Here is a 26,718-nt window from a genome sequence, read left to right on the forward strand (position 1 = left end):
CTGTGATAGGCAAAATGTGTTCCTGCCTAAATGGGCATTTCCAAAATAACATGTTTTAGGTTCATGGTTCAGACTCTTTTTGCTCTAATGGGAGACTCTGACGAGGCTGAGCCTCCAACAGTGGACACCCCGCTCCAGCCAGCCGGGGCAGCAGCGGGACAGTTGCTGTCCAGGACACCCACACATCTGAGTTTCCCTTAACAACCAACGCTGGAGGTGTCGGGCCAAGAAGCGGAAGGGAACGGCCAGCCTGAGGCTCTTGCCTGAGCCCCTCAGGGTTGCAGGAAATGATAATGGCCGCTGGGCTGTTGGTAGCTCCTCAGGTAATAATTACTTCCTGTGGCGAGTACTCACATCCTATTTATATCTATAAAATGGGTTTACTGAAGAAATTACGGAGCAGTACACATCCCAAACCATTTCTCAAAATTCTCATTGAGCTTTTATATTAAAAGTGATTTCTACCTTTGAAACTTCCCAGCAAGTATGAGCTCTGTGGCCGCTGTTTAAGCACATCATCAAAGACACGCCATTATTTATTTCATGTGAGCAGAAAAGGAGGTTCATAAACCAGAAATGGATTCTGTGGGAACCACGCTTTAAATGACTCAGTAAGTTGTGCCACTTTCCCTGGTGAAGCTGTGGGAGTCAGGGTCACTTGCCCTCAGCCTCCCATGTCACCAGATGCCGACCCGGGACGATGGTGGCACAGCCGGGGCTGTCAGCCTGAGCCCGCCTTGCCGGAGCCTGCCCAGGCAGGGAAAACCAGGTGGCGTGCGAACACAGGACTTATTTCTGAGGTCTCGTTAATTGTGGACCGACAGAGACAATGGCAGGATAGGAAGAAGAGATGGGCTGTAACAGGCTCACCACGAACCACAGAGGGGGACCACAGACAAAATGGCTTCAGGCCCAGAACCCCTGGCTTGAACACAGGGCCCTCAGGTGGGTCAGAGGGAGGCGAGCTTCACCCGGCCCAGGGCACTGCCCTGGCACCACCAGTGTACACGGGTCTTCACCTACTGCCCGGGCGCAGGCCTCTTGCCACTTTGCACCCACCCAGGTGTGCATTTTCGTGTATTCTGGGAACACGGCAGCAGGCGACTTTGCACCACAGCCTGAGACTTCAGAAACACTCCCGCTCCAGCCGATGTCACTAAGTCCCCTACTATGGGAGCAAGGAACACTTTTCCAGTTCCCTACAAGTTATAAAGTTATTGTGCAAAATGTCGGAAAAGAACTACAGAACAGACTGGAAAAAAATGCTACATGTTTCCAGTGGAGGCCGCTTTGCACTCCTCCTCGGAGGGTGTCTGCAAACGTCTGCATAACCAAGCAGCACGCCTGTGGCCCACGCCTGTCGCTGTCCGGCAGTTGCTCTACTGGCGGGGGCCCGGCCACATCCATTAGCCAAGCAAGGAGGGCTTCCTCTGTCCCCAGGACCCCACTTTCCAGCAAAGCTCAAACTGCCATTACAACTGTCCTCTGCCCCTACAAAGCAGCAGGAAAGTCAGGAATCATAGGGAATTCTGCCTTTTGGGAAATGATCTTGCCAATAACATTAAAAATCCTGATGAATTTCAAAGAAAAGGTCTGACCAGAGGTGCCCACTGGAAGCAGAAGCCTCGAGGAAATGAGGAAGCATTCTCTGATAGAGTCATTAAGAAAACCATCTGTGCTTCTGCTCCTGCTCTCGTGAAGGCAGTCCCGGCTGCGTCTCCACCCGGTGCCCACGGGTCTACGCTCCCTCCTGCCGGCTACATCCTGCAGAGCTTCAGTGGGAAGTTCTCCGTGATGAGGTGGTCACCATGAAGGAGCACGACGATATTCACCTCAAATTCTGAGAAGAGAAAGGACAGGCTTTATGCTCACGTGTCCTAAGCAGCGGAAACCAAATGCCAACCCCACTGCGGGCCCAGCAAGCTCTGAGCCGTGAGAGCCCGGGGACCACGGGGGTTTCTGTACTCGTGTGGTATATCCGTCCCCCTAAGCTTCCAGGAGAACCATGAAGATGGCTCCACTGCCATCTGATGCCTGTGGTGCACTTATTTTTGTCTTCTCACTTCGGAACAGTAAGGCATCAGCTTCCCAACCACACTTTCCTTGTCTTTTGTCTTTACTAGAGACAATCTTCTAAAATCCTTTCAGTTCACTTACACTCTTGTGCTTTACTTTTCCTTAACAGAACAGCAGACTCCAAACTGGCCTGCAGCTGTTTGGAGACATGGATCCCCTCCCCAAGTGAGAAACAATGTTCAGAAAAGCTTTCCGTGTAACTGTTGTTCCTTTGGATATTGTTAATTTATCTGAAACACCTGTTCAAACATTTGTCTTTGCCCTTTCAGCAAACAGGATTCTTTCTCATCAGCTCTTTAGCTGCTACAGGTGGGCCCTGCTGACAGCAGAAGGGGTGCGTGAGGAGGGGGCTCCTTGAGAAAAGCCCCCCCTCCCCAGCTCGTGTGAAGGGGGAGGTAGGAAAGGCCTGTGTGGGGGCAGAGAAGCGAGGTGGGCTGAGGGGAGATGGCCCAGGCCCTCCCGCAGAAGCTCAGCTATGGCAGGGGTTTGGGATCACCTCGTCCAGGGCCCCACCGGAGCCTGGAGTCCCGAGGACAGTGTCCCGGGTGCAGCTGTTCACCTTCCCCAAGCATCATCCATGAGGAGCCACACACAAGCAGTGGCGTCTCACTTCTTCCCTGATTTGGGAATAGTCACAGCACGAGAATGCCCCCTTCCTGTCCCCACCCACTTGCACCATCCCTCCAGCCACCTGCTGTCCTCCCAGAGCGGCACAGTGTGGCTGGAGTGGACGGGACAGTGAGAACGCCTGTGCACATGCTAGGCCCATGTCAGGGAGATGGCACTGGCTTTCCTCATGGCAGAGGGCACGCAGAAGAGCAGCTGCCATCCTGCCCAGGCCCCTAAACTCTGGGTGGGTTCCCGTGGGAAGATGGTCTCAGGCCCGACCATGCATGTGAAGTCACTTATGGTCAGCACTCACAAAGGGAAGGTGTCAGTCCCGCTCCCCGCACAACAACGCAGGACATGGTGAGGCCAAAACGGAACACCCACGGAGCCATAGGTAGGGGAGTCATAACACTATATTCTAGCTGGCGGCTGGGTTGGAGACACAGGAAACAGGAGCCACTCGAGGCAAAATCCATCGTCTGCTTTTCTGCCAACCAACCAACCCCTTGCTAACTGCAATCTGCTTGCTAACCGTTCTTGCTAGCCACAATCCACAGCCCACTTCTCTGCCAACCAAACAACCCCCTAGCATAGCCATGGCAATTATACTAGTGGCCAATGGCTAACCGGTAACAGCACATGGCCACCTGGCCACAGCGGATGGCCATCTACTACCCAAGCCAGCACCTTTCCACATGAGGCCGAGAGTCTGGAAACTGCTCTCTGGGACTCTGTCCCCACAGAAGGAGCACACCCACATACGGCTCCTAACGTGGGATGAGGGGCTCCCTCCCAGCTCCCAACCTGGTGGTGCCGATCCCTCCCTGAGACTCGGGGCATGATCTCGGCCGGCCATGTGGAGAGCAACGCCAGGGCCTCCGAGAGGCTGCAGGTGCAGACTGCTCACACGCCACCTCTTTGTGGGGACTCCCTAAATAACAGCAGCTGTCATTTTGCAAGCCCAACATCAGGCGTGAGGACAAGAACATTACTGAAATCTTGGCTGGTGGACTGAGGGCATTATTTATATGGAAGAATCAGAGGCACTGCATTAAATGTTACATGGACATTTTGTAAACCGGCAGAAATAACATGCAAAACATTTACGTGCTTAATGAATAGCACGGCAGAAGAAATAATTTTGGGGACCTTGTTGAAATTTATGTAGGAAAACGAAATTGAGAGAAGTTCCTCTTCCTTAATGTAGAATCAGAGCATTCTGAAGTCAACAAATACTGTGTTTCCCCGAAAATAAGACCTAGGAAAACGAAACTGAGAGAAGTTCCTCTTCCTTAATGTAGAATCAGAGCATTCTGAAGCCAACAAGTACTGTGTTTCCCCGAAAATACGATCTAGCCATACAATCAGCTCTAATGCGTCTTTTAGAGCAAACATTAATATAAGACCCGGAATTACATTATTATACTATACTATATTATATTATATTAGACCCAGTCTTATAGTAAAATAAGACTGAGTATTACATTAATTTTTGCTCCAAAAGACACATTAGAGCTGATGGTCTGGCTAGGTCTTATTTTTGGGGAAACATGGTAGCACCTCAGACTACCGTGTGCAGTGTGCCAGGGACCACGCGCTGGTGGCCACGGGACCACCTCCTGTGGAACCGTGGGCAGGTGGAACCCTCAGCTGAGGGCAGCCCCTGTGCACTCCAGACCCCTGGTGTCTTTGGAGTCTGTACTGTGGGCATATACTGCCTACGCCGTAATAATCACACAGGTCTGCAGAAAAGTCGTGGACCTTGGCTTGGGTCAAGTTTGAGCCGCCGTCGTCTGGCGGCACACTTCACTATCCTTTACGTGCTGGGCAAACATCTGGTCTGCTGTCCTCTCTGCCACTGACATGGTGTTCTGCCCCCAGTGGTGTCAGGGTAGGTTCAGCTGAAGCTCTCGACAGGCTCCACAGATGTCGGCTGTGCTGCTAACCCACAGGCGGCTGAGCTCCAGGGCTCAAACCCGCACGGAGGCCCCAAAGGCCCGGGAAGTGCCCGAGGCAGTGGCAGATGCAAAAACCCTTCCTCTCTTTAAATAACAGCACACGCTCCACTTTGGTGATGAAACTGTACTGACTTAACGTTTAAATTACATTGTTTGGAATTGTTTAAAGTAAAACCATGGTCTAATGAAAACAACAAAGATTCTCTCTGGACTAAAAATAACACACCTTGAAGGAGTTAGAGGGAATACGACATTAATAAAACAGATTGACCTAGAGACTGAGTTCCCATTTCTCAGTGAAGCAGGCCTGACAGCAGAAGCAGTTACCCAAACCACCACCACACCTATTTACCAAGGAGCCTCGGGCATGTCGCCAAGGTTGTCCCTGAAACACCCAGGCTTCGCAATGATTAACGTTCACACGGGATTGTCACATATTTTGGGTCTCTGTCAAATGGCAGTCTATCAGAGGCACCGACCTGGCCTCCCATGCACAGCGCTTGCTCGTCCCTTGCTGTGTCAGTTTCCTTCACAGAGCTTAGGGTTGCCTGCCCTAGGCCACACTGACATGGTTACTGCCACCTCCCTGGGTGACAATGAAAGTTCTTGAGAGCTGAGACAGTGCACTATATAGCCTCTGCCCCGACTTCTCATGAGCTTTCCCTCAGTGACTGAAGGAAGAGTGCACTGAGCTGTACCTGGCCCCAGCAGACAGGTGTGTCTGTTCCGTTCTGCGGGCCACGCCCTCCCCAGGGGAGCCCCACTGGGCCGGGCAGGCTGAGAGCCAGCGCACTTACCCACTTTGAAGTTGGTGGTCTCCAGCGTAGGACAGGTGAACAGCCGGGGGAAGACCATGTATATGGGCACTGAGAGGCTCCGACACACATCCCCATCGGCGATCTGAATATTCTGAATCTCTGTGGCATCGCGGGCATACCCTTCTGCACACCCTGGAGAAGAAAGAGAGCCAGTGGTCACAAAACAGCGAATGTCCAAACAAGCTGGTCAACAGAGGCTTCATGATATGACCGTCAGCAGCAACGCCAAACCCACTTCTCCCGTTTGCTCTGCAGGATCCTTGAGAGTTCCCTGCCCTCCACTTGTCACGCCTCAAGCACACGTTTAGGGGAACCCGCCGGCGTGCTCTCACGCTGCTGCTGCCACACGTGTTAACCCAGCCCGCACAGTGCCCCTACCACAGGTCTCCACGCGGACCAGCTGCAGCTCTATGCTTTTGATGGCGGCCTCCGAGCTCTCCACCACCAGCTCTCCCGTTAGTGGCTGTGTGATAACACAGTTGGTCGAGTTGAGATGTCCTCTAATGAGAAATTTGGGGAGCAAGGCTCTCTGAAAGAAACAAAAACAAAAACATCAGGACTGGAAGGTGCCAGGGGAATTTGCTGGTAGTCACTTTGGTACAAATAATCACTGAAAACAAAGTTGGATAAGTTTTATAAACGCTCCTGGCACCCTGTTTTACAAAATCGAGAAGGTGCAATAGTACTTAAGTCTTCTGTCAACTTAATTAGCAGACTGAACTTCCAAGCACTCTCTAGAGATATACTCTCCCCAACGCTGTCTGGACAGAATGGGGGGATGTCTCAGAATCATCCTAACTGCCCAGATCACACTGGAAAGCGCTTTCTTACCAAGGAAATGACAAAAATGCCTGAGGAAGTACTGAAGGATAACCAGTCACCAAAAAAAGGGAGATTTTACATAGATAACCAAATTTAAAATGTTCCAAATAAAATTTTGGAAAGTCAAGACATTTTATTTCAAGGAAACTTAAAAAAAACAGTGTTCTTTAATGCCTGCTGTTGTAAGCCTATGGACCTTTGCGTCCCAGTTACTGAAGATACTTCAGAGTTTAGAACACCACTGTCCAACCAAGAGGTAGTGCAAGCCACAAATGTGATCCACGGGCGTAATTTACAGTGTTCTAGTAGCCACACTTTTTTTTTTTTGCCACATTTTTAAAAGTAAAAGGAAACAAATAAAATTAACCAATATGTCCAAAATACTGTCACTTCCACATATAATAAATATTAAAAGAAATATGTATATTTACATTCTTTTTCATACTGAGTCTTGAAATCCAAACCTTATACTACAGCTCATCTCAGTTCGGACCAGCCTCATCTCAAGGTCAGAGGTCACATGTGACTGGTGGCCAGCCTACTGGACAGCTAGCGGGCTCTGTATCCGCTGGCCCCGAGGGCGGAGAGCTCTAAAAAACTCTTGATTCAAGACAGAGTTCTAAAAATAACTAGAAGTAGAAGAAACTCTTTGTTTAGAATAATAAGAAGCAGCAGCAGTCTACATTAAAACTCTTTTAGGCAACTGAAGAAAAAAGCAAACTCTCAATGTCCAGCTAAAGACACTTGCTACATATCACCTCTCCTCCCACTGACGTGATGTTAACACATACAAATACAAACCACGCTATCCTAGCAGAGCTACAGGGAATGCCACCCAGAGGCCACTGCAGTGAAGCAGTTCTGTGCGACTTAAGTGGATGGACAATGACACTCACAAGGGTTAAGGAGACTGCGTCCCACAGTTGGCAGGGAGCTCTGGGAGCCAGCGTTCCTAGCAGGGTCTGGGCACAGCACCTATGAGATCAGACGCGGGGGCCCAAGGAAGGGGCAGTTGGAGGGCACTCGCAGGTAATGTGTCAGAGGGTGGTGAAACTGGCTGTGTGTGGCCTCTGGAGTTAGCGCTTGCCCCAGGCTGGCAGTGTAGCTTCCCTCAAGGGGGACTTCCCACAAAGGAGACGCACAAAGCAGGCTGGGGCAGGGTGAGTGTCCCAAGTCACTTATGTCCCCAGCACAGGAGCCCCTAGCCCCAGAGGACAAGCTACCTGCACACCCTAAAGGAAAGCCCAGAGGGTCGAATGCCACCCCCGCAGGACAACACCGGAAGCAAAGGTCCTCTGGTCAGAGCATGTGTTTATAATCAGAAGAACCGACTGGCATTTGGACTAAGGATAGAGAGTTTAGTGAACAAGACCATACATTTTAGATCCTCATTTATAAATATAAACTGACAACCAAGAATCAACAAACATTGAAAAAGAGGCACACACTCTATAAACCAAGCCCCCAAGAAACAGCATCAATATAGGAGACAGAGATGAAGGACACTGCATCTGTAATAGAACACGGGGCTATCCTGAAAAAGGAACCGAGCTTAGAAATGAATCACGTTGTTGAATAAACATTTCGATAGAAGAGCTAAATACAAACTGAAGAGCAAATCAGTGAGCTGGAAGTCTGAGCCAAGGGTTTCTCGTATGGTGCATCTAAGAACTGACAGAAAAGTTCACAGGGCCGAAGGAAGGTTCAGTCTTCAGAATGAGAGAGGCCACCAAATTCCAGGCAGTGACTAAAAGAAGAATCAAACCTGGGCAAGTGCTTTGAAATTTTAGAGCACTACGGATGGGGAGATGTTGAAAGTTTTTTGGGGGATGGAGAGGTAAGAGAGGGGGAGAAGAAACAGATCAGCTCACACAAATTTGAGAATCAGATTGTCATTAGTATCCTAGGCACTAGAAAACTAGGAAGCTAGCTTTCAAAGTTCTAAGGGAAAATTATATTAGACCTAGAATTTTCTACCTAGACTAGGATTCATGAGTGAGAGCAAAGTAAGGTATTTTTCAGACACATAAGGATTTAAGTTTACTCCTCACCCTTTCTGAAAGAAAGGTCTAGGACTCTAGGATGTATTCCAGCTAAACAAAAAAATAAATTGAAGAAAGAAGAAAACACAAGTGAGAATAGTGAGCAGTGACCATGGTAAAACTTAACAGTTAAGGCTAAATAATGTGACTGTGGTATCTTAGGCAACTATTAAGAAATGGTTTCTAAGCCACTAAACACTTAACACTGAATAAAATAAAACTGATGACAAGCTGAACTTCAATTTCAGACAATTTCAACAAGTAAGAAATATAAACTTATTCTAAAACTTAAGATAAAATGGGGCTAAGTGGGATACAAGTAGATAATTTTCTGGCTGAACAATGGAGGCTGGGGGAAGAAGCAGGGCAGGGGGAGGTCTCAGCAGCACAAGTCTGGACCCATGTCTACCCACCTGCTTTCCCTACATGCTTCCAATCAAGGTTCAAATTCCTGTGAGAGAAAAATCTTATTGGCCCATTGGGGTTATGTGCTGTCCAGAAACTGCAGAAGGCAGAGATGGTAAATGGACTTTCGGAAAGGCTGCCTTCCATACAGCCCTGCCCCAGCTGTGGCTCCTGAGGGATGAGGCCACGGTCACTCATGTGCCCCAGTCCTCCCACAAGGTCACTCGTGTGCCCCAGTCCTGCCATATGGTCACTAGTGTGCCCCAGTCCTCCCACAAGGTCACTCGTGTGCCCCAGTCCTCCCAAACTTTATTTTAACCGACTCTGACCAGTGAGGTCCAGACAGCAGACTGCAAGCAAGAAGAAAAGCCACATCCAGGTGGCCAAGCATAGGTGGTGGCTAGCAAAGAGAAATAAAGGGGGTGCGGTCACCACTACAGGTAGCAGTGGGGACTGGGGCAGGGAAGAGGGTCTCTGACCACAGTGCAATAAAACTGGGAGAAGATAAAAAAATCTAAGTAGTTACTGAGTTTAAAAAGAAATCAAAATGGAAAATACAGATTATTTTGGGTACGACAATAATGAGGAATTTCCTCTTGACACCCAAACACAGAACAATCAGGCAACAGTCCGTCATGGGATCCAGTTACTAAGAAAATATCCCTGGCATTCAGTGTAGGGTACACGTTACCTCTTTGACATTCTGCAAGGTGTCAGGTGTAATAGTGAAGTCCACAGGACTCGGAGTCAGTTTCCCCTTCTGAGGCTAAAACATGAGGTAAAACCAAAGTCAGTTACTTGAGGTGAGGGCTCAGACGTCAAACTTCTTCCCCTTTTAGAGAAACAAAGGACAGCATAATAAACCAGAAAGCATGTGGTATTAAAAGGCAGGACACTTGGGTTCTAAACGCAGTTCTGCCAGAAAACACTATTGTGTTCTCCCGTGACTCAGTTTCCTCATCTGTAAAATGAGGGGATAAACTTCTTAATCTCTAAGATCCCTTTCAGGGCCAGAATTTGAAAATTAGACTTACGAAACAGAGTAGGATTACTGGGAGATATTTCAAACTTCTAAGAGCTAACACCGCGGTATCTGCACTGTGCCACTCAACAGACACGATGACCTCATGGGGTGCTTTTACTGTCACTGGTCCCACTTCACGGGTGAGGACAGCAAGGCATGGAGAGCTTCAATGGTTTGCTCAATCAAGTGGCAGGGCCGAGATGCAAACCCGGGCAGTCAGCCTCCAGCACCCATGCTGTCACCCACTCAGCCATACACCTGTCTACCTGGAAGAATCGCTCCTGTAAAATAACTGTGTTACCGTGATTAATGAACAGCGATCATCTCCACGTTACAGAGCTGAAGGACCCATCAATGCAGCCAGGACCCCAAAGCCAGTGACTCCCCGAGCGGCAGGAGAGCGTGTGGAGAAAGGCACAGACCAATTGGCCATGTCTACTCATTTATCAAAAGCTTATTCAAGCTTATTCTAGAAAATATTCTTCTTTTTATTAATAGGTTCATGACGATATTCCTTTTTTTTTTCTTTTTTTAAAGATTTTATTGGGGAAGGGGAACAGGACTTTATTGTGGAACAGTGTGTACTTCCAGGACTTTTTTCCAAGTCAAGTTGTTGTCCTTTCAGTCTTAGTTGTGGAGGGCGCAGCTCCGCTCCAGGGCCAGTTGCCATTGCTAGTTGCAGGGGGCACAGCCCACCATCCCTTGCGGGACTCGAGGAATTGAACTGGCAACCTTGTGGTTGAGAGCCCACTGGCCCATGTGGGAATCGAACCGGCAGCCTTCCGAGTTAGGAGCATGGAGCTCTAACTGCCTGAGCTACTGGGCTGTCCCATGACCATATTCTTTAGTGAATATATTCTTCCTCACGGAACAGAAAGGAATATTTAACTTGTCAACACAGTGTGGTTTGGCCTTCTCATGAAATAGCTATAGAGAACACAATTCTTGAAGGCGGCCTGTTGATACATGGCCCGACCTCTGTGCCAGGGCTGCTAGCCCTCAGGAGACCTGGGGGAGGGCTCTGCGGTCATGAGCTGACTTAGCTCTGGGCAGGGTGCTTATTTGGGCTCATTCTTCCCAAAGTTGGAGGCTCTTTTAATTCAGGACATAAGAAGGTATGTGAAAATACCTGAAAGGAATTTTTCAAGAACATTGTGTTACTGCAAAATATTAGCCGTGGTTATGTGGCCTCATCCCTCGGGAGACACAGCTGGGGCAGAACTGTATGGAAGGCTGCCTTTCAGAAAGGCCATTTACCATCTTTGCCTTCTTTTTTAGGAAATAATCTATATTTAAAAAAATTTCGTTTTGCTTCAATTTGAAGACACTTGATGAGAAAAAGGAAAAATATCCATCTAAATAACATAATTTCAATAAAGAAGTATTTTAACATTTTACACATTTATGTGACGTGTTTTATCAATAAAAAGGGCACTTATACACTGTGATTATTAAAAATGTATAAAGAGGGAAACTACAAATGTTGGAGCTCCTAAAAAGTCACAAAAATGATGCCCATAAAGGATAGTAGTGATTTTGCCCATCTTACGCATCAGAGATTTGTCTTACATTTTTACTTAATCACCACTAAGGTACCCGTGGACATTTCATAATAGTGTTAAAGAAATGCAATTGCAAATTTTCCACAAAAATTAACCTGCAACACGAGGTGGCTGTGGAAAAGCCCCGGTTTGAGGCTCGTGGTGAAGACGTGCAGGAGGCCCTCAGGGCCACAGTTCCGGGTCAGCCCGCGTGGGTGCTGTGTGTGCCCTGGGACCGCTGCCAGCCACCATGTCCGGGGGCCACTGTTTGTGCCTCCAGGAGCCCCCACTGGCCGACTCCTGGCCCTGAGCTGCTGGAATCAGACACAGCTCGAGGAGGAACCCAACAACTACAGACCCAGGAAATGGGGGGCCGAACCAGCCCGGAACCAGCGTGAGCACAGGGCAGGGAAGGCCCTGGGATGGCAGCTGCTGGGAGCTGCTAGGAGACGGGACCTGGCGAGGCCAGACACACGCAGGGGAATCCAGGGCTGTGGGCAGGAGTGTCTGTCACCATGTGTCACACTCAGGGCAGGTGCTGCCAGTCACTGCTAGCTTCTGCATGATGACCGAGGAATAGCACCAGTTGGGGTGCAGAGGACCCCTGCCACCCGCCCGCTGAAAATTCACACGGAGTCGCCTGGTTGGGCGGTGAGGGGAAATCCGATTCCCTAAATTGACACATGAAAGGAACTTTTTAAGAACACTGTGTCACTGCAAAATATTAGCAGTGGCTGTTAGGAGAGGCCCCGAGTGTGTGCGCTGTCTGCCAAGAATGTAAGGCCTGACCATTCCTGCCCCGGGCGGCCGTCTCTGAGCTGCTTGCCCTGGCAGCCCTGAGGGGTGAGGTGACCCCTCTGGGATGAAAGGCAAGCTTCCTCACTGCTGCTAACAGAGGTGGGTCCGGCTGTTGCTCCCAGCTGAGGCACAAACCACCTCAGGTTCAGTGTCACTGGGGCACATGGCATCGCCCCAGGGGACCCTGGGCCCAGGGGAATGACGCCCCGGCTGATGTTCATGCTGCTGGATGTGCCAAAATAAGGTCCCTTGTCTCCACCTGGGAGCTTTGTGTCTGTGAGCAGCCATGAGAAAGTACAGGCTAACTTATGAGCTGGGAAGTAGGGTGAAATCTCACAGAAGGGTCCTACTATTTAGCACCAGAGCCCCCCAAGATAGCTTACGGCAGAGTGAACGATGAATTCGCAGGTCTTTGTTAAGTCCTTGGCCAACAGAGACCGTTTCATGTCACAGCGCAGGGTGTACTAGACAGAAAGTTGGAGAAGAAAACGTCATTTTAGTGATTTGCTTTCACCTTGGAATTACATTCAAAGAGACAAATAAGTCAATATCTTAGGGAAACTTTGTTCAATTAATGTGATATATGAAATTAACATACATAACATAGGGAGTTAATGCTCAAAATAAAGGCATTCCTGTAAAAAACAGAGCACCCTCTAAAGTTACTCCTCGGCCTATTCCCACAGCCATCCCATAGCTGGACCCATGGACTGTGGGTGCAGAGTCTTACCTGTCACTCAGAACGACCAGAGTGACAGAGCAGAAGGGGCCTGCACTGAGACGCAGAAGTGCACACCCACTTACTGCGTGACCCAGACAAATGACACACCTTCTCTGAGCGTCAGCTTCCTGCTCTGTGCCACGGGGACACTACCACCCACCTCCAGCGAGGACAAAATGAGGTCATGTGTGACGAGCACTCCGTTCAGGGCCTGGCGCACAGCAGCTCTCGGTAAATGGCAGCTATTCTGTAGTAAGGATGGGAACCATGCAGCAAGGACTGGAAGCCCCTGGCACCACGTCCAGCACTTCACAGGCCGACCTGGGACAAGCAGGTGGCTCTCTGCTCGCTCGCTCTCCCTCGCTGAGAGCTCTGCGGGCGTCTGCTTTGCTGAAGGCAAGTCATGGAGGACCCACGGTCAGAGCCCCAGGACTCTGGAGCGTCTTAAAACTAGTGCTTTACCTTTTAACCTTAAGGAGGAATAAGAAAGGAGTCTTTTTCGATTTTTTCTTTTGGAAAATGCAAAACTATACAGAAGTAAAGAGAAGAGTAAAACCAAGCCCCACAAATCCATCAGCGTCCAGAGTGGTCGGCTCATGGCTCATCTTACTTCACTCTTCTTCCTCTCAGCCCTCCCCTGGCTGCCAACACACAGGTGTATCCTGCGTGCAAACAAAGGCGACAGGAAAGGAGTGGAGCGTCACACTTGATCTTAACGTAGCCATATCCAATTTCTCTGCTGTCCTGTGCTGTTTTTCTGGACTGGCCAATGCTGGTGCGCCTGCTGCGAGAGGGGCCCTGTTCTCCCGAGGGGCAGCCCCACCGTGAGGGGCCACTGAGCTGAAGGCGGCTGGGACCTGGGACTGCTGCCCGACCCTGTCCATGGGCTGAGAGACTAGGGACAAACAGCTACCGCATGGTCACTGTCTTAATCAGCATTGAAAAACAAATCACACACACCATGTTTAATAAAGTTAGCTGTTGTTTTCATCATCCAGGAAAAACTTTAGAATTACGTTAAAAATGACTTGTAGAACTGGGACCGTATGCAGAGTTGACTCAAGAAGCTACAGGACTGGGAACAACCTCTCCACGTTAAACGAGAAGTTACTAATTTCAAGTGCTACTGGGAGATTAAAACATTTTTAAAAAAAGACTCATCCCTTGTCTGCAAGGATCTTTTTTTATTTTTTAAAATTTTATTTACTTGTTTTTAGTTGTATAATAGTTTATATATATAATAAATAGAATCTCCTTCTATTTAGACAAATCATTCAGCAATACACCATCTTTTAGATTTCTCATGCGATTGAACAACTGTTCTTGGTTATCTTCTAAATGTCAGGCACTGTACTAGGTGCTAGGGATACAAAAGGACAAGAGATTTTCTTTATGCGTATATTCTATAGTGAGATTTCAGTCTGGTATCCCCACCAGACCAGCTCAGTGAAGGCCGGTACCCTATACATGCGTATATGTGTGCATATCTGTATATATATATATATGTGCACGTCTGTCTGTATAACATACATATGTGTGTACATGTCTGTATATAGGTATATATTACTGTATATGCATGGATAACACATATGCACGCGTGCCTGTACCTGTGTGTACCATCTCCTCCTGTGTATCCCACATGCTGTACAGAACGGGCAATACATGTTTTGATCTAGTTCTTTCCCCAGCTGGAACTTCCCCTTTCTCATTTTCAGATTCAGAGGTTTGGCGGGGGCTGACCTCTCACGACCCCATTGGGGGCAGAAGTGACCGGTAGGCAAGGACTGCTGCTGGGATTATAGGAAGGAATTCTTTCTGCCAGGGTTGCCAGCAAAGTAGACTGTGAGGCTGCAGCCGCTCGTTGGCAGCCAGTTTTTCCATGGCAAGGCAAGCGCCTGCCTGAGAATGGGGCCTGCACAGAAGAAAGCCGAGCTGGAGGCAGGCCTGGCACCTGGCCTGGCCTACACACAGCCTGGAAATGCTAGTTCTGTGATCTAATATCCCTTATTTTTGCGAAGTCAGTTTGAGTTGGAGTTCTATAATTTGCAAATGAAAGGGTACGAATAACAGGCATCAACTTTTAGTCACTGAATGTTTTTTAAGTGTGAAAGCAATAATTAATATAAGTGGTGATAAGTGGGAAGGAAGAGCGGAGAAAGAGGAGAAAGCACTGATGTTATGCTCTAGGAACTGTGTTACGTTCTTTTAGATGTACTATCTCAATTCTAACAATACAAATATAAGAACTGTCAGGGTAATATAAGGATAGTCCCCATGAATTCATTTATTCGGACATGCAGCAAATACATACTTGGCACACTGTTGTGCGGGCATCGTGCTAACTAAGCCCTTCACACCAACACCTCATTAACCCCCTAGGAGAGATCAGAGAAGGCTGCTGGGGTCACAGAGAGGGGATCGGAATTCACACCTGCCTGTTGCCAAAGCCCACACTCTGAATCCTTATGCAGGACTGTAATTTAAGCTCAGGTGTGTCTGATGCAAAGCCTTGGATCTTTTCAGTTTATCGCGATCTCTCCCAGTTACTAAGGAGTGACCCAGGCGGTATGAGCTCCGAGAGGTAAGAGGGCGTCAGGATGATCAGACGCGAGCAGGGCACCAAAGGTGCAAGATTGGTCTTTTCCGACTGCCGGTAAACATGTCAGTAAGAATGAAGAAAGAAGACACTTGTCCATAGATTTAAACTGGACGCCTAGAAAGGGTATTTTTAACTGTGAAGAAGGATGACTAGCATCTCTATAAAGTAATTCTGAATACAGTTTCGGCAGACAGGTTGGTTCTGCTATATTTGTGTTATAGTACAAAACCTTGCTAGTATGGCCACAAGAGATCCTTGTACGCACTACCTCATGATAAAGACGAGAAAGGAACGCAATGTGACTGAGAAGAATGAGAGCAAATACCATCAAAGCCCCACCCTCCCACGGCCAGGAAGGAGAACGTAACCCAGCCCTGCAAGATGGGCATTCGATACTGGCTACATTTTAAATCCTTTATTCTGTCTTACGATTTTCACTCTTTTTACACTGTGTTACTAAAACACAATTCAAATTGTAAGTGAAAAATTTCTTTGCACCTATATAATTTGAGAAAATGTTATTCGGGTGGAACAGCGACCCTTTTCCATCCAAAGAATGCACTCGTGACTCTTCAGAGTAAGTCAGTGAGCAATGGGCACAAAGAATGCAGACGCCCTGTGGCCATATGCTCAGGCCACGAAGTGTGACCACAGTGGTCACACTTGCTGGATAGCATGGACTCTCCTGTAAAACACGGATGCTGGAAAAAGACCTGTCTAGAAATTGAATGAATGAACTGATGAATGAAAAAGATTCAAAAAACCATAATTCTACTTCTCTCAAGAAGTGTATTTCCCCAAAGAAGCAATCACAAATTTGAACATGAATTGGTAATTAAATGCTATTTGAGAATTTTTGTTCACTCTGATAGGTGTACAAATGTTAACTGTAGTTACGAAAGAAGGAGAATGTCCCTATTTTTTTTGGAGATGTATATAGTGAACTATTTTGAGATGAAGTGTCAACTAACTCTGAAATGACTCAGAAAAAATAAATACAGATAAAAAAAGATGGAAAAATTCTAATAAATGTTGATTCTAGGTGATAAGTATAAGGGTGATAAGCTCTTATAAATCTAAGGTTAAGAAGAAATCTCTTGGGCTGGCCTCAGGCGGTTGGACCTCCGTGCTCCTAACTCCGAAGGCTGCCGGTTCGATTCCCACATGGGCCAGTGGGCTCTCAACCACAAGGTTGCCGGTTCGATTCGAGTCCCGCAAGGGATGATGGGCTCTGGCTCCTGTGCAACTAAGATTGAACACGGCACCTTGAGCTGAGCTGCCTCCCAGATGGCTCAGTTGGTTGGAGTGCGTCCTCTCAACCACAAGGTTGGTGGTTTGACTCCTACAAGGGATGGTGGGCTGTGCCCCCTGCAACTAGAAACGGCAACTGGACCTGGACCTGAGCTGCACCCTCCACAACTAAGATTGAAAGGACAACTTGAAGCTGAACAGCACCCTCCACAACTAAGATTGAAAAGACAACAACTTGACTTGGAAAAAAAAGTCCTGGAAGTACACACTGTTCCCCAATAAAGTCCTGTTCCCTTTCCCCAATAAAATCTTTTAAAAAGAAGAAGAAGAAGAAGAAATCTCTTCATTTTTAACAATTTGTGATAATTTGGGGAGGTTACAACAGAATTCAAAGTTGTAAGAAGTCAACCCTCAAATGGTAAGGGCTGCTGAGCAAAATAAAGGGGGGTAGTACTTGCCTTACTAAAGAATTTGCCACATGTTAACGCTCCTTTTGCATTTAAACTAGTTTCCAATTTACATAACTAGGCTGGAACACAAGTACACAGTTTTGTATGTGTATCTGTGTATCTTCCTTGGCAATATTTGGAAAAGGAGGAAATTACCAATTTTATTTTACATAAATTAATCTTTTAACGAGAATGATAAACATTGGAGAAAGTGACAAGAAGTATGACCACTGAAAATCTGATGTTATTCTATTCAGTTTCTAATGAACATATGCTTACATTATTAAATAAACAGTACTAAAGAACTACTACTGTGTGCATAAAGCAAGTTGATGCCAATTCTGGAAAAAGCATGAAAATAGTTTTTAAAATGAAATGTTCAAGATACTTTGAGTCTTGCTAAAAAGCCATTTTTCATTTACTTTGTTTCATGGTGAAAGAACTCCCAACCCAGAAAGCTGGTTGGAGGACTCACGTCTACACACCAGCCGTCTACATGGCCATGCAAGCAGCCTCTTAGAATCTAAGTGTTTATCCAGTCATAACTATTACTTCCTAGGGGTTTTCCAAAGCTTTTGGTCTACATTTCGCCTGAAACAGGTGCATCAATAAAACAGGATGAGGAACGTTTTTTTCCTTCACAGAATAAAAAAATTGCAGTAGACGACATCATACTACATGTGTTTCTTCTTGACGGATCTTTTAGGCAATTCATAAAACTCACATACAGTTTGGTTAAGCTCTCACAAGTGTTTAGAGGATTTTTATTTTAAAACTGCTATATTTTAAGCAGGGGAATGGTCTCTACCAGGAGCAAATGATCAGCTAAAACTTAATTAGTAAATCAAAAGAATTCCTAACTTTCAACCCTCTTGCACATACGTAAGACAAAATAGTTTTCTCATTCAGCCAGAGGAACCACTGCATCTCTCTCTCTCTCTCTCTCTCTCTCTCTCTCTCTCTCTCTCTCTCTCCTTTCTCCCTCTCTCCCTCTCGCTCTCGCTCTCGCTCTCACTGGGCGTGAGGACTCCAAGCTGTGCCTGAGACAACACTGCAAACTGTGACAAACTGTGGAAGACACCCTGGACTACAGAGGTAGACAGGAAGTCATAAATTCACTTCCCCCTCATTTACAAGGTTTGTTCAATAAAGAATACAAGCCGATGTTAAAGTAGTAGCCTTTGGGTATTAAACAGAGATACTTATACGTACAAAACAGGCAAGTAAGTGCGGGTACCAGAGAGAAGTGAGGGCCCATCTATTACAAACAATAAGAGCACACTTCACAGCATCAGTGTGGCCTGAACAGAGCCCAGAAGAAACAAAGGCATGTTTAAGAAGTTACAGCGTGGGTCCTCCAGGATTCTGACCAAAAACAATGGTCAGATGTAAAATGTGTCCCTCAGGGCAAAATGAGAAATCAGTATAGAATGTTCATGGGAGAGCTCAGCAATAAACGCAGCAGTAAATTCTTAGGTCCATCTATTAACTTTCAGTGGAAGAAGGACCACGCTGTTTCCCAGAAGAAAGTGAGGATGAACCACGGCGTGGGGCTCAGAAACTCACCTGAATGTTGACAAACACGCCGTGGTATGTCTCGTACAGAACTTTGTTACCCTTCACGTGCAGAGGAAATTCAAAAGGAATTTCTGTTTTGCCACTGGGGAATTTTCCTGGCTTCACCATTTCGATGGTGCTGTTGATAATCTGGATAGGCTGTAAAGAGAAATCCACTCAGTGCACCCACACGCACTTTCAGACGCACCTTCCAATCACTGTGTCCCTCGTCTCCTGAAGACACCGCGGCCCTGGACGCCACCTTCCCAGTGTCTGGCCAGCACAGTGCCGCGTCCAGAGATAAGCAGAGTCGGCTCGAGTCTGTGGCACAACGACAGCTTGTTTACAGTACTGGACACTTAGGTGTTTGGTGCCCAGGAGGAAGTGAGCCGCTGTCTCAGTCAACGGCCCTAACAGCCATCCTGCAGGCTCCCGTCTTCAGGACGGAGCAGCAGATGTGGCACAGGAAACCAGGGCTCCTCCCACCCAGCCTGTGCTCCTCTGGGCGCCGGGCCACGCGGCCCAGACACCGGCCTCCAGTCACATGGGACCTTTCCTCCGGGGAAGATGACGGTACCAGCATTTGGCACCTGCCCAAAAGGCAGTGTGACACCTTCATTAGTGAGGGTGCTCGAAGCCTTGGTTTAGACTCACTTTCAGAAAACCCGCAACTTTTGAAGAGAATCTCTAAGGACGAATGAAGGAAAATAAAAAATTGTGGAAAACAATTAGTCTGAATACTGTTAACAGCACTTCTTTCTTTATAACTCTTTCCCCCTCAAAAAGGAGTTAATATGTCCTTCAGGAAAAGGAAACTGTAAATATAGAAAAATAGCTTACCTTCTGGAACACAGAACTCTACCCCAAATGACAACAAGCACAGCCACTGCTCTATTAGCCTCTTCCCTGAGTGACAAAGCGAACAGCAGCCATGTACACGGTTACAGTAACGGTACTGTTCGGGAAAGTGAGTGCCAGAAGCCACAGGCACACCTTCTCAGAAGAGCTCTGGACTCTGGAATGGCTGAAATGAGTCCACTACAGTTCTCCTAATCCTATCTAACAGGAATAACACACAGGCTCTCAATAATAGGAGCTATTCAGAGATCACATCTACTTTGTCAGTTTGATTAGTAAGTACAAAAAACATGATATACCTTGCAAAACAACAGTATACTTGCAAAATAACGACAACAATAATAAAGCCAGACAGCAGGTAACCACCACAACAAACGATTCAATAATGAACTAAAGATGCAGCCTGAGCATTCTTACCTTAACTGAGTTATAGAAAGCTTCAAACACACCCACGCTCTTGGCACTGAGCTGGAGGTTCACAGTTCCCTCCACTGTCAAAGTGACGCCCTGGTGCTGGGTCGAATCCTTTCCAGAGATGACCACCACTCCTGAGAGCATTTCCTAGGAGAGGAGACAGCCACCCATCAAATTAGCAGGTCTCAGGGCAGGCCCGGTGGCTCAGGCGGTTGGAGATCTATGCTCCTAACTCCGAAGGCTGCCAGTTCGATTCCCACATGGGCCAGTGGGCTCTCAACCACAAGGTTGCCAGTTCAATTCCTCGAGTCATACAAGGGATGGTGGGCAGTGCCCCCTGCAACTAAGTTGAACATGGCACCTTGAGCTGAGCTGCCGCTGAGCTCCCAATGGCTCAGTTGGTTGGAGTGCGTCCTCTCAACCACAAGGTTGCCGGTTCGACTCTTGCAAGGGATGGTGGGCTGTGCCCCCTGCAACTAGCAACGGCAACTGGACCTGGAGCTGAGCTGTGCCCTCCACAACTAAGACTGAAAGGACAACAACTTGACTTGGAAAAAAAGTCCTGGAAGTACACACTGTTCCCCAATAAAGTTCTGTTCCCCTTCCCCAATAAAAAATCTTGAAAAAAAAAATTAGCAGGTCTCTTCATTCACTGTTTATTAGCAAAGTAACTCTCCTTCACAATCTATTCGTTCAAAGATGCACACTCATTGAGCATTTACTACAGACCAGATACCTGGAGGCCAGGGTGGGGAAGACATGGTCCCTGGGGGGGCCAGACGGCCAGTGATAATTACAGGGCAGGCTGGACGCACACAGATGGGGAGTGGGCAAGGAATCTCATCCCATCTCGGCTTCAAGACACATCTCTATTCCTGGCTGGGAGGTCCCAACAAACATCTGATTTCAAGGGGGCAAAAGAGAAAGGCCGGGGGGCAAAGTCAGACTCACAGCCACATTACACACGACCATGGTGATGATCTCTTCAGAAGGAATGCAACGCAATTAAACCCTTTTCTTTAGGTTCTTTCTCAAGTATGCTGACTAAAATGACTACACATTTCCAAGTTCAGGCATAATTTAACACAACTTTAGCCTGGTGCCCTGTCTGCCCAGAAAGCCTCACTGGAGACATGCAGAGGTTATCAATACAACACATAAGGGCAACACAGCACTTTCACTACAGACCTTCCTCGGTTCCGCCATGTAAACATCCAAGTCTCAATTCCTCTGGTTCATAAAGCATTTACTGTGTTTTCCCCAAAATAAGACCTAGCTGGATAATCAGCTCTACTGCGTCTTCTGGAGCAAAAATTAATGTAAGACACATTATATTATGCCCGGTATTATATTATATATTATATTATAAGACCCGGTATTATATTATTATAAGACCCGGTCTTATATTAAGATATTTAATATCTTATTAAATATCTTATCTTATTAAATATATTATTAAAATAAGACCGAGTCTTATATTAATTTTTGCTCCAAAAGACACATAAGAGCTGATTGTCTGGCTAGGTCTTATTTTCGGGGAAACACGGTAAGAAAGATTTCACATCAGACCATCTATTCATTTATCTAAAGATAATTACTGAGTAGGAGAATTGGACGTTAACTACATTCTTCCTCAGATGGCAGTTTCTTTGTCGCCACAGAAGCTGATGGTCTCAATCTGCTGTGGGGGTGGGGTGGGGTGGGGTGTGGGGGTGAGAGGAAAAGGAAGTTGAGGAGATTAAATAGCATCAACCAGAGGGGAAAGAAGATCCACAATAAATACAAAACATGTTTCTGAAATGACCTTCAGAAGTATATAGCATGACTGCTATCAAATGGTAATATGATGGCAGAAAATCCTTTACAACAAAACCAAAAACAAAAAAAGAGCAAAAAGTTTAAATGGCCTGCAGATCAAAGCATTAAAAAAAAATTCTCATTGGTGTTTAAATCTGTTTACCTTTTATTTCCTCTAGTCATCTAACGAAAAAACTCTTACCAAGTTCTCATGTTATATGGAATTTTGGGAGCAGGGAATAAAATATTCTGTGTCCCTTAAATTTTTGTTTTGTTTTGTTTCCCACTCCTTATCCCAAAGCCCTGAAGTCTAACTTAAAACAAACACTATCATCTCCCTTTTAAGCAGTTCAAGGAGTAGAACTCATTTTGTTAACATAAAAAGCTCCTAAGTGAATATAAATGAAAATGCCTCTGAAATAATTTAACTTGTAATTAAAATTAATTCTATTAATGTTTGTATAGTCCAAACGAAACAGAAATTTAATTTTTTAAATTAAATTTACTGGGGTGACAATGGTTAGTAAAATTACATAGGTTTCAAGCACGCATTTCTATAATTCATCATCTATATATCACATTGTGCGCTCACCACCCAGAGTCAGTTCTCTTCTATCACCATATACCGGGGGTGATAAAAAAAAATGCATACACATGACTTTTATTCATCTTTTGTTATTGGTATATATTATTACAATTTTAATACAGTTTTTTCCTTTCTTAAAATGTGTATACATTTTTCTAGCACCCTCTGTATTTGACCCCCTTTACCCTCTTCTACTCTTCCCTCCCGCCCCCCTTACCCTCTGGTAACCCTTAAACTGTCGTCTGTGTTTTTGTTTCTTTGTCTTGTTCCTTTGTTGCTTTCAGTTTTATATCCCACATATGAATGAAGTCATATGGTTCGCGACTTTTCTTGACTTATTTTGCTTAGCATAATAATCTCAAGATCCATCCATGTTGTCACAAATGGCAGTATTTCATCTTATGGCACAGTAGTATTCCATTCTGTGTGTATATATATATATATATATACATACCACATCTTCTTTATCCAATCATCTGTCGAAGGACACTTTGGTTGTTTCCATGTCTTGGCCACCATAAATAATGCTGCAAGGAACATCAGAGTACATATATCTTTTTGGATAAATGTCAGATTTTTTTGGGTAAACGCCCAGGAGAGGGATTGCTGGGTAATACGGTAATTCTATTCTTAATTTTTTGAGGAACCTCCATACTGTTTCCCATAGCGGCTGCACCAATCTGCATTCCCACCAAAAGTGTATGATGGTTCCTTTCTCTCCACAGCCTCTCCAACACGTGTTATTATTTGTCTTGATGATAGCCAGTCTAACAGGCAGGAGGTGATATCTTTTTTTTTTTTTTGATACAACAGAACATTTAATTACATCATTTTCCTGTCAACACACAAGTCATTTAATCATGATTATATTGGCCATTTCCACTGGTTGGCAGGAGGCTCTTCCACTAAAGGCTCCCATGGTTTCCATTGTAACATTTTTCTTGCCAGACTTAGTTAATTTTCAGCCTGAAGAATCACCTCTTCTATTTGGCCACCCTGAAGTTGGTCTAATTTTTTAACATCTGGTTCCGCTTTAACCATACCCAGCCTCTCATTTGTAATCTGTTCTGTATACTTTCTGTATGCTGCAGTTTTAGGGACTTGCTCAAGAACATCAAGAATCTTTGAGTACAATATTCTTAGCCTCTCGTGTGGACTGTCACACACAGCCAATCCCACAAGGCCCGTGGTCTTCTTTAGCACGCCCGCCATGACAGCGCCGACTCAGGAGGTGATATCTTATAGTGGTTTTGATTTGCATTTCCTTAATAGCTGGTGAGGCTGAACATTTTTTCATTTATCTGTTGGCTATTTGTATGCCTTCATGGGAGAAGTGTCTGTTCAGGTCCTCTGCCCATTTTTTATTTGGATTGTTTTTTTTGTTGTTGTTGTTGAGTTTTATGAGTTCCTTATATATTTTGGATATTAGCCCCTTATGGGAGGTGTTGTTTGCAAACATCTTCTTCCATTTGGTTGGTTGCCTCTTTGTTTTGTTGATGGTTTCTTTTGATGTGCAGAAGCTTTTTAGTTTGATATAGTCCCATTCATTTATTTTAGCTTTTAGTTCCCTTGCCTTTGAGGTCAAATTCATAAAATCCTCTTTGAACCCAAGGTCTGTAAGTTTAGTACCTATGCTTTCTTCTATGCAGTTTATTGTTTCAGGTCTTATGTTTAGGTCTTTGATCCATTTTGAGTTAATTTTGGTATATGGTGCCAGATAGCAGTCTAGTTTCGTTCTTTTGCACGTGGCTTTCCAATTCTCTCAGCACCATTTATTAAAGAGGCTTTCTTTTCTTCATTGTATGTTTTTGGCTCCTTTGTCGAAAATTATCTGCCCATATTCATGTGGGTTTATTTCTGGGTTCTCAGTTCTATTCCATTGGTCTGTGTCTGTTTTTCTGCCATTACCATGCTGTTTTTATTATTGTCACTTTGTTGTACAAGCTAAAGTCAGGAAGTGTGATACCTCCAGCCTTGTTCTTTTTTCTTAGGCTTGCTTTGGCTACTTGGAGTCTTTTGTGATTCCATACAAATCTGATGATTTTTTGTTCTACTTCTTTAAAAAAAATGCTATTGGGATTTTGATGGGGATTGCATTAAACCTGCATATTGTTTTGGGTAATAAGGCCATTATAACTACGTTGATTCTTCCAATCCATGACCACAGAATGACTTTCCATTTCTTTGTGCCTTCTTCAATTTTTAAAAAAAATGTCTTACAGTTTTCAGTGGGCAGGTCCTTCACCTCATTTGTTAAGTTTATTGCTAGGTATTTTATTCTTTTTGTTGCAATTGCAAAAGGAATTGTTTTCTCATTTCTTCTTCCGAAATTTCATTGTTAGTATATAAGAATGCAGTGGATTTTCATATGTTGATTTTGTACCTAGCAACTTTACTGTATTTATTGTTTCTAATAGCTTTTTGGTGGAGTCTTTAGGGTTTTCTATATAAAGAATCTTGTCATCTGCAAAAAGTGACAATTTAACTTCTTCATTCCCAATTTGGATGCCTTTTATTTCTTTCTCTTGCCTGATTGCTCTGGCTGGGACTTCCAGTACTATGTTGGATAACAGTGGTGATGGGGGCAGCCCTGTCTTATTCCTGAACGTAGAGCAAAAGGCTTCAGTATCTCATTGTTAGGATATTAACTGAGGGTTTGTCAGATATGGCCTTTATTATGTTAAGGTATTTTCCTTCCATACCCATTTTATTAAGTGTTTTAATCAAAAATTGATGTTGTATCTTGTCAAATGGTTTTTCTGCATCTATTGATATAATCATAAGATTTTTATCTTTTATTTTGTTTATGTGGTGTATCTTATTGGTCGATTTGTGTATGATGAACCATCCTTGTGCCGTTGGAATGAAGCCCACTTGATCACGATGTGTAATCTTTTCAATGTATTGTTGAATTCAATTTGCTAGAACATTGTTTAGGATTTTTGCATCTGTATTCATCAGAGATATTGGTCTGTAATTTTATTTTTGTGTGTTATCTTTACCAGGTTTTGGTATCAGGGTAAAATGCCTCTGAAATAATTTAACTTTTAATTAAAATTAACTCTATTGATATTTATATAGCCCCAATGAAATAGAAATTGAACTTTGAAATATTTAATCCACTAGTATATTTTAAAAAAATATGCTTGACTAGAATGTCCCAGAAATAAAATGAGATAAAATAATTTCATGAACTTTATCAATTAAACAACACAATAGTACTTGAGGATAGTTCTGTTTCTATTTAATCACAACATTTTCAGTTAACCTGAAGGGAATAGGATCTTGGTTGATCACTGATTGGCATATTACAGTCACGACATCAGTAGAAACTTTTCTTTCCTTAATACTCTATATAAGAAGGAAAAAGCAGTGAAGTACCTTGGGAGTAAGCAGAGTAAATATTTTATGACCCAAAGGACTCTTTTGTCATTCTTTGATTTTAATTAAGAAAGAATATAGTATCTTCAAAGAGGACATACAGACGGCCAATACACACTATGAAAAGATGCTCAATGTCACTAATCATCAGAGACATACAAAGAAAAACCACAGTGAGGTAGCACCTCGCTCCTGTCAGAATGGCCACCATCCATAAATCAACAAATAACAAGTGCTGGCGAGCATGCAGAGAAAAGGGAACCCTTGTGAACTGTTGGTGGGACTGAAAATTGGTGCAGCCACTATGAAAAACAGTATGGAGGTTCCTCAAAAAATTAAAACTAGAATTGCCTTATGATCCAGCAATTCCACTCCTGGAATTTATCCAAAGAAATCCAAAGAAATTTATCCAAAGAAATCCAAAACACTAATTGAAAAAGATATATGCACCCCTATGTTTATTATAGCACTATTTACAATAGCCAAGATATATGGAAGCAACTGAAATTTCCATCAATAGACAACTGGATAAAGAAATTGTGGTACATTTATGCAATGGCGTATTACTCTGCCATAATAAAGAATGAAATCATACTATTTGCAACAACATGGATAGACCTAGAGGGTACTATGTTAAGTGACAAAAGTCAGACCAAGAAAGACAAATACCATATTATCTCACTTATATGTGGAATCTAAACAAGAGAATAAATGAACAACAAAACAGAAACAGACTCACAGATACAGAAAACAAACTGATGGTTGCTCGATGAAAGGGAGGTTGGGGGACTGAGTGAGAAAGGTAAAGCGATTAAGAAGTACAAATTGGTAGTTACAAAATAGTCACGGGGATGTAAAGTACAGTATGGGGAATATAGTCAATAATATCGTAAAAACTATGTATAATGTCAGATGGGTATTAAACATCAGGGAGATCACTTCATAAATTATATAAATGTCTATCCACTTATGCTGTACACCTAAAACTAATATAAAATAATGCTGAATGTCA

The 26,718-nt window shown here is 44.8% G+C and overlaps 1 protein-coding gene and 1 pseudogene across 4 annotated transcripts in view; both read right to left on the minus strand.

The window, feature by feature from the left end:
- Nucleotides 1–523: 523 nt before the first annotated feature.
- Nucleotides 524–26,718, minus strand: part of VPS26C (VPS26 endosomal protein sorting factor C) — a 37,017-nt gene continuing 10,822 nt past the window's right edge. For 2 of the 3 annotated variants that reach the window (XM_081063197.1, XM_081063196.1), the window contains exons 2-8: nucleotides 19,946–20,089; nucleotides 18,680–18,829; nucleotides 12,477–12,557; nucleotides 9,422–9,496; nucleotides 5,840–5,990; nucleotides 5,441–5,593; nucleotides 524–1,840 (exon numbers count right to left, since the gene is read on the minus strand). In XM_081063197.1, the coding sequence (XP_080919323.1) occupies nucleotides 1,758–1,840; nucleotides 5,441–5,593; nucleotides 5,840–5,990; nucleotides 9,422–9,496; nucleotides 12,477–12,557; nucleotides 18,680–18,829; nucleotides 19,946–20,086 (834 nt within the window). In that variant the 5' untranslated portion in view covers nucleotides 20,087–20,089 and the 3' untranslated portion in view covers nucleotides 524–1,757. The remainder of the gene's footprint in view (nucleotides 1,841–5,440; nucleotides 5,594–5,839; nucleotides 5,991–9,421; nucleotides 9,497–12,476; nucleotides 12,558–18,679; nucleotides 18,830–19,945; nucleotides 20,090–26,718) is intronic. The other variant, XM_081063198.1, reaches the window with a different exon arrangement.
- Nucleotides 23,190–23,537, minus strand: LOC308503686 (NADH dehydrogenase [ubiquinone] 1 alpha subcomplex subunit 5-like; annotated as a pseudogene). The gene has a single exon. The product of its transcript is annotated as an NADH dehydrogenase [ubiquinone] 1 alpha subcomplex subunit 5-like (transcript).

Source organism: Rhinolophus hipposideros (assembly GCF_964194185.1).
Source record: "Rhinolophus hipposideros genome assembly, chromosome: 2".
Classification (NCBI taxonomy): Eukaryota; Metazoa; Chordata; class Mammalia; order Chiroptera; family Rhinolophidae; genus Rhinolophus; species Rhinolophus hipposideros.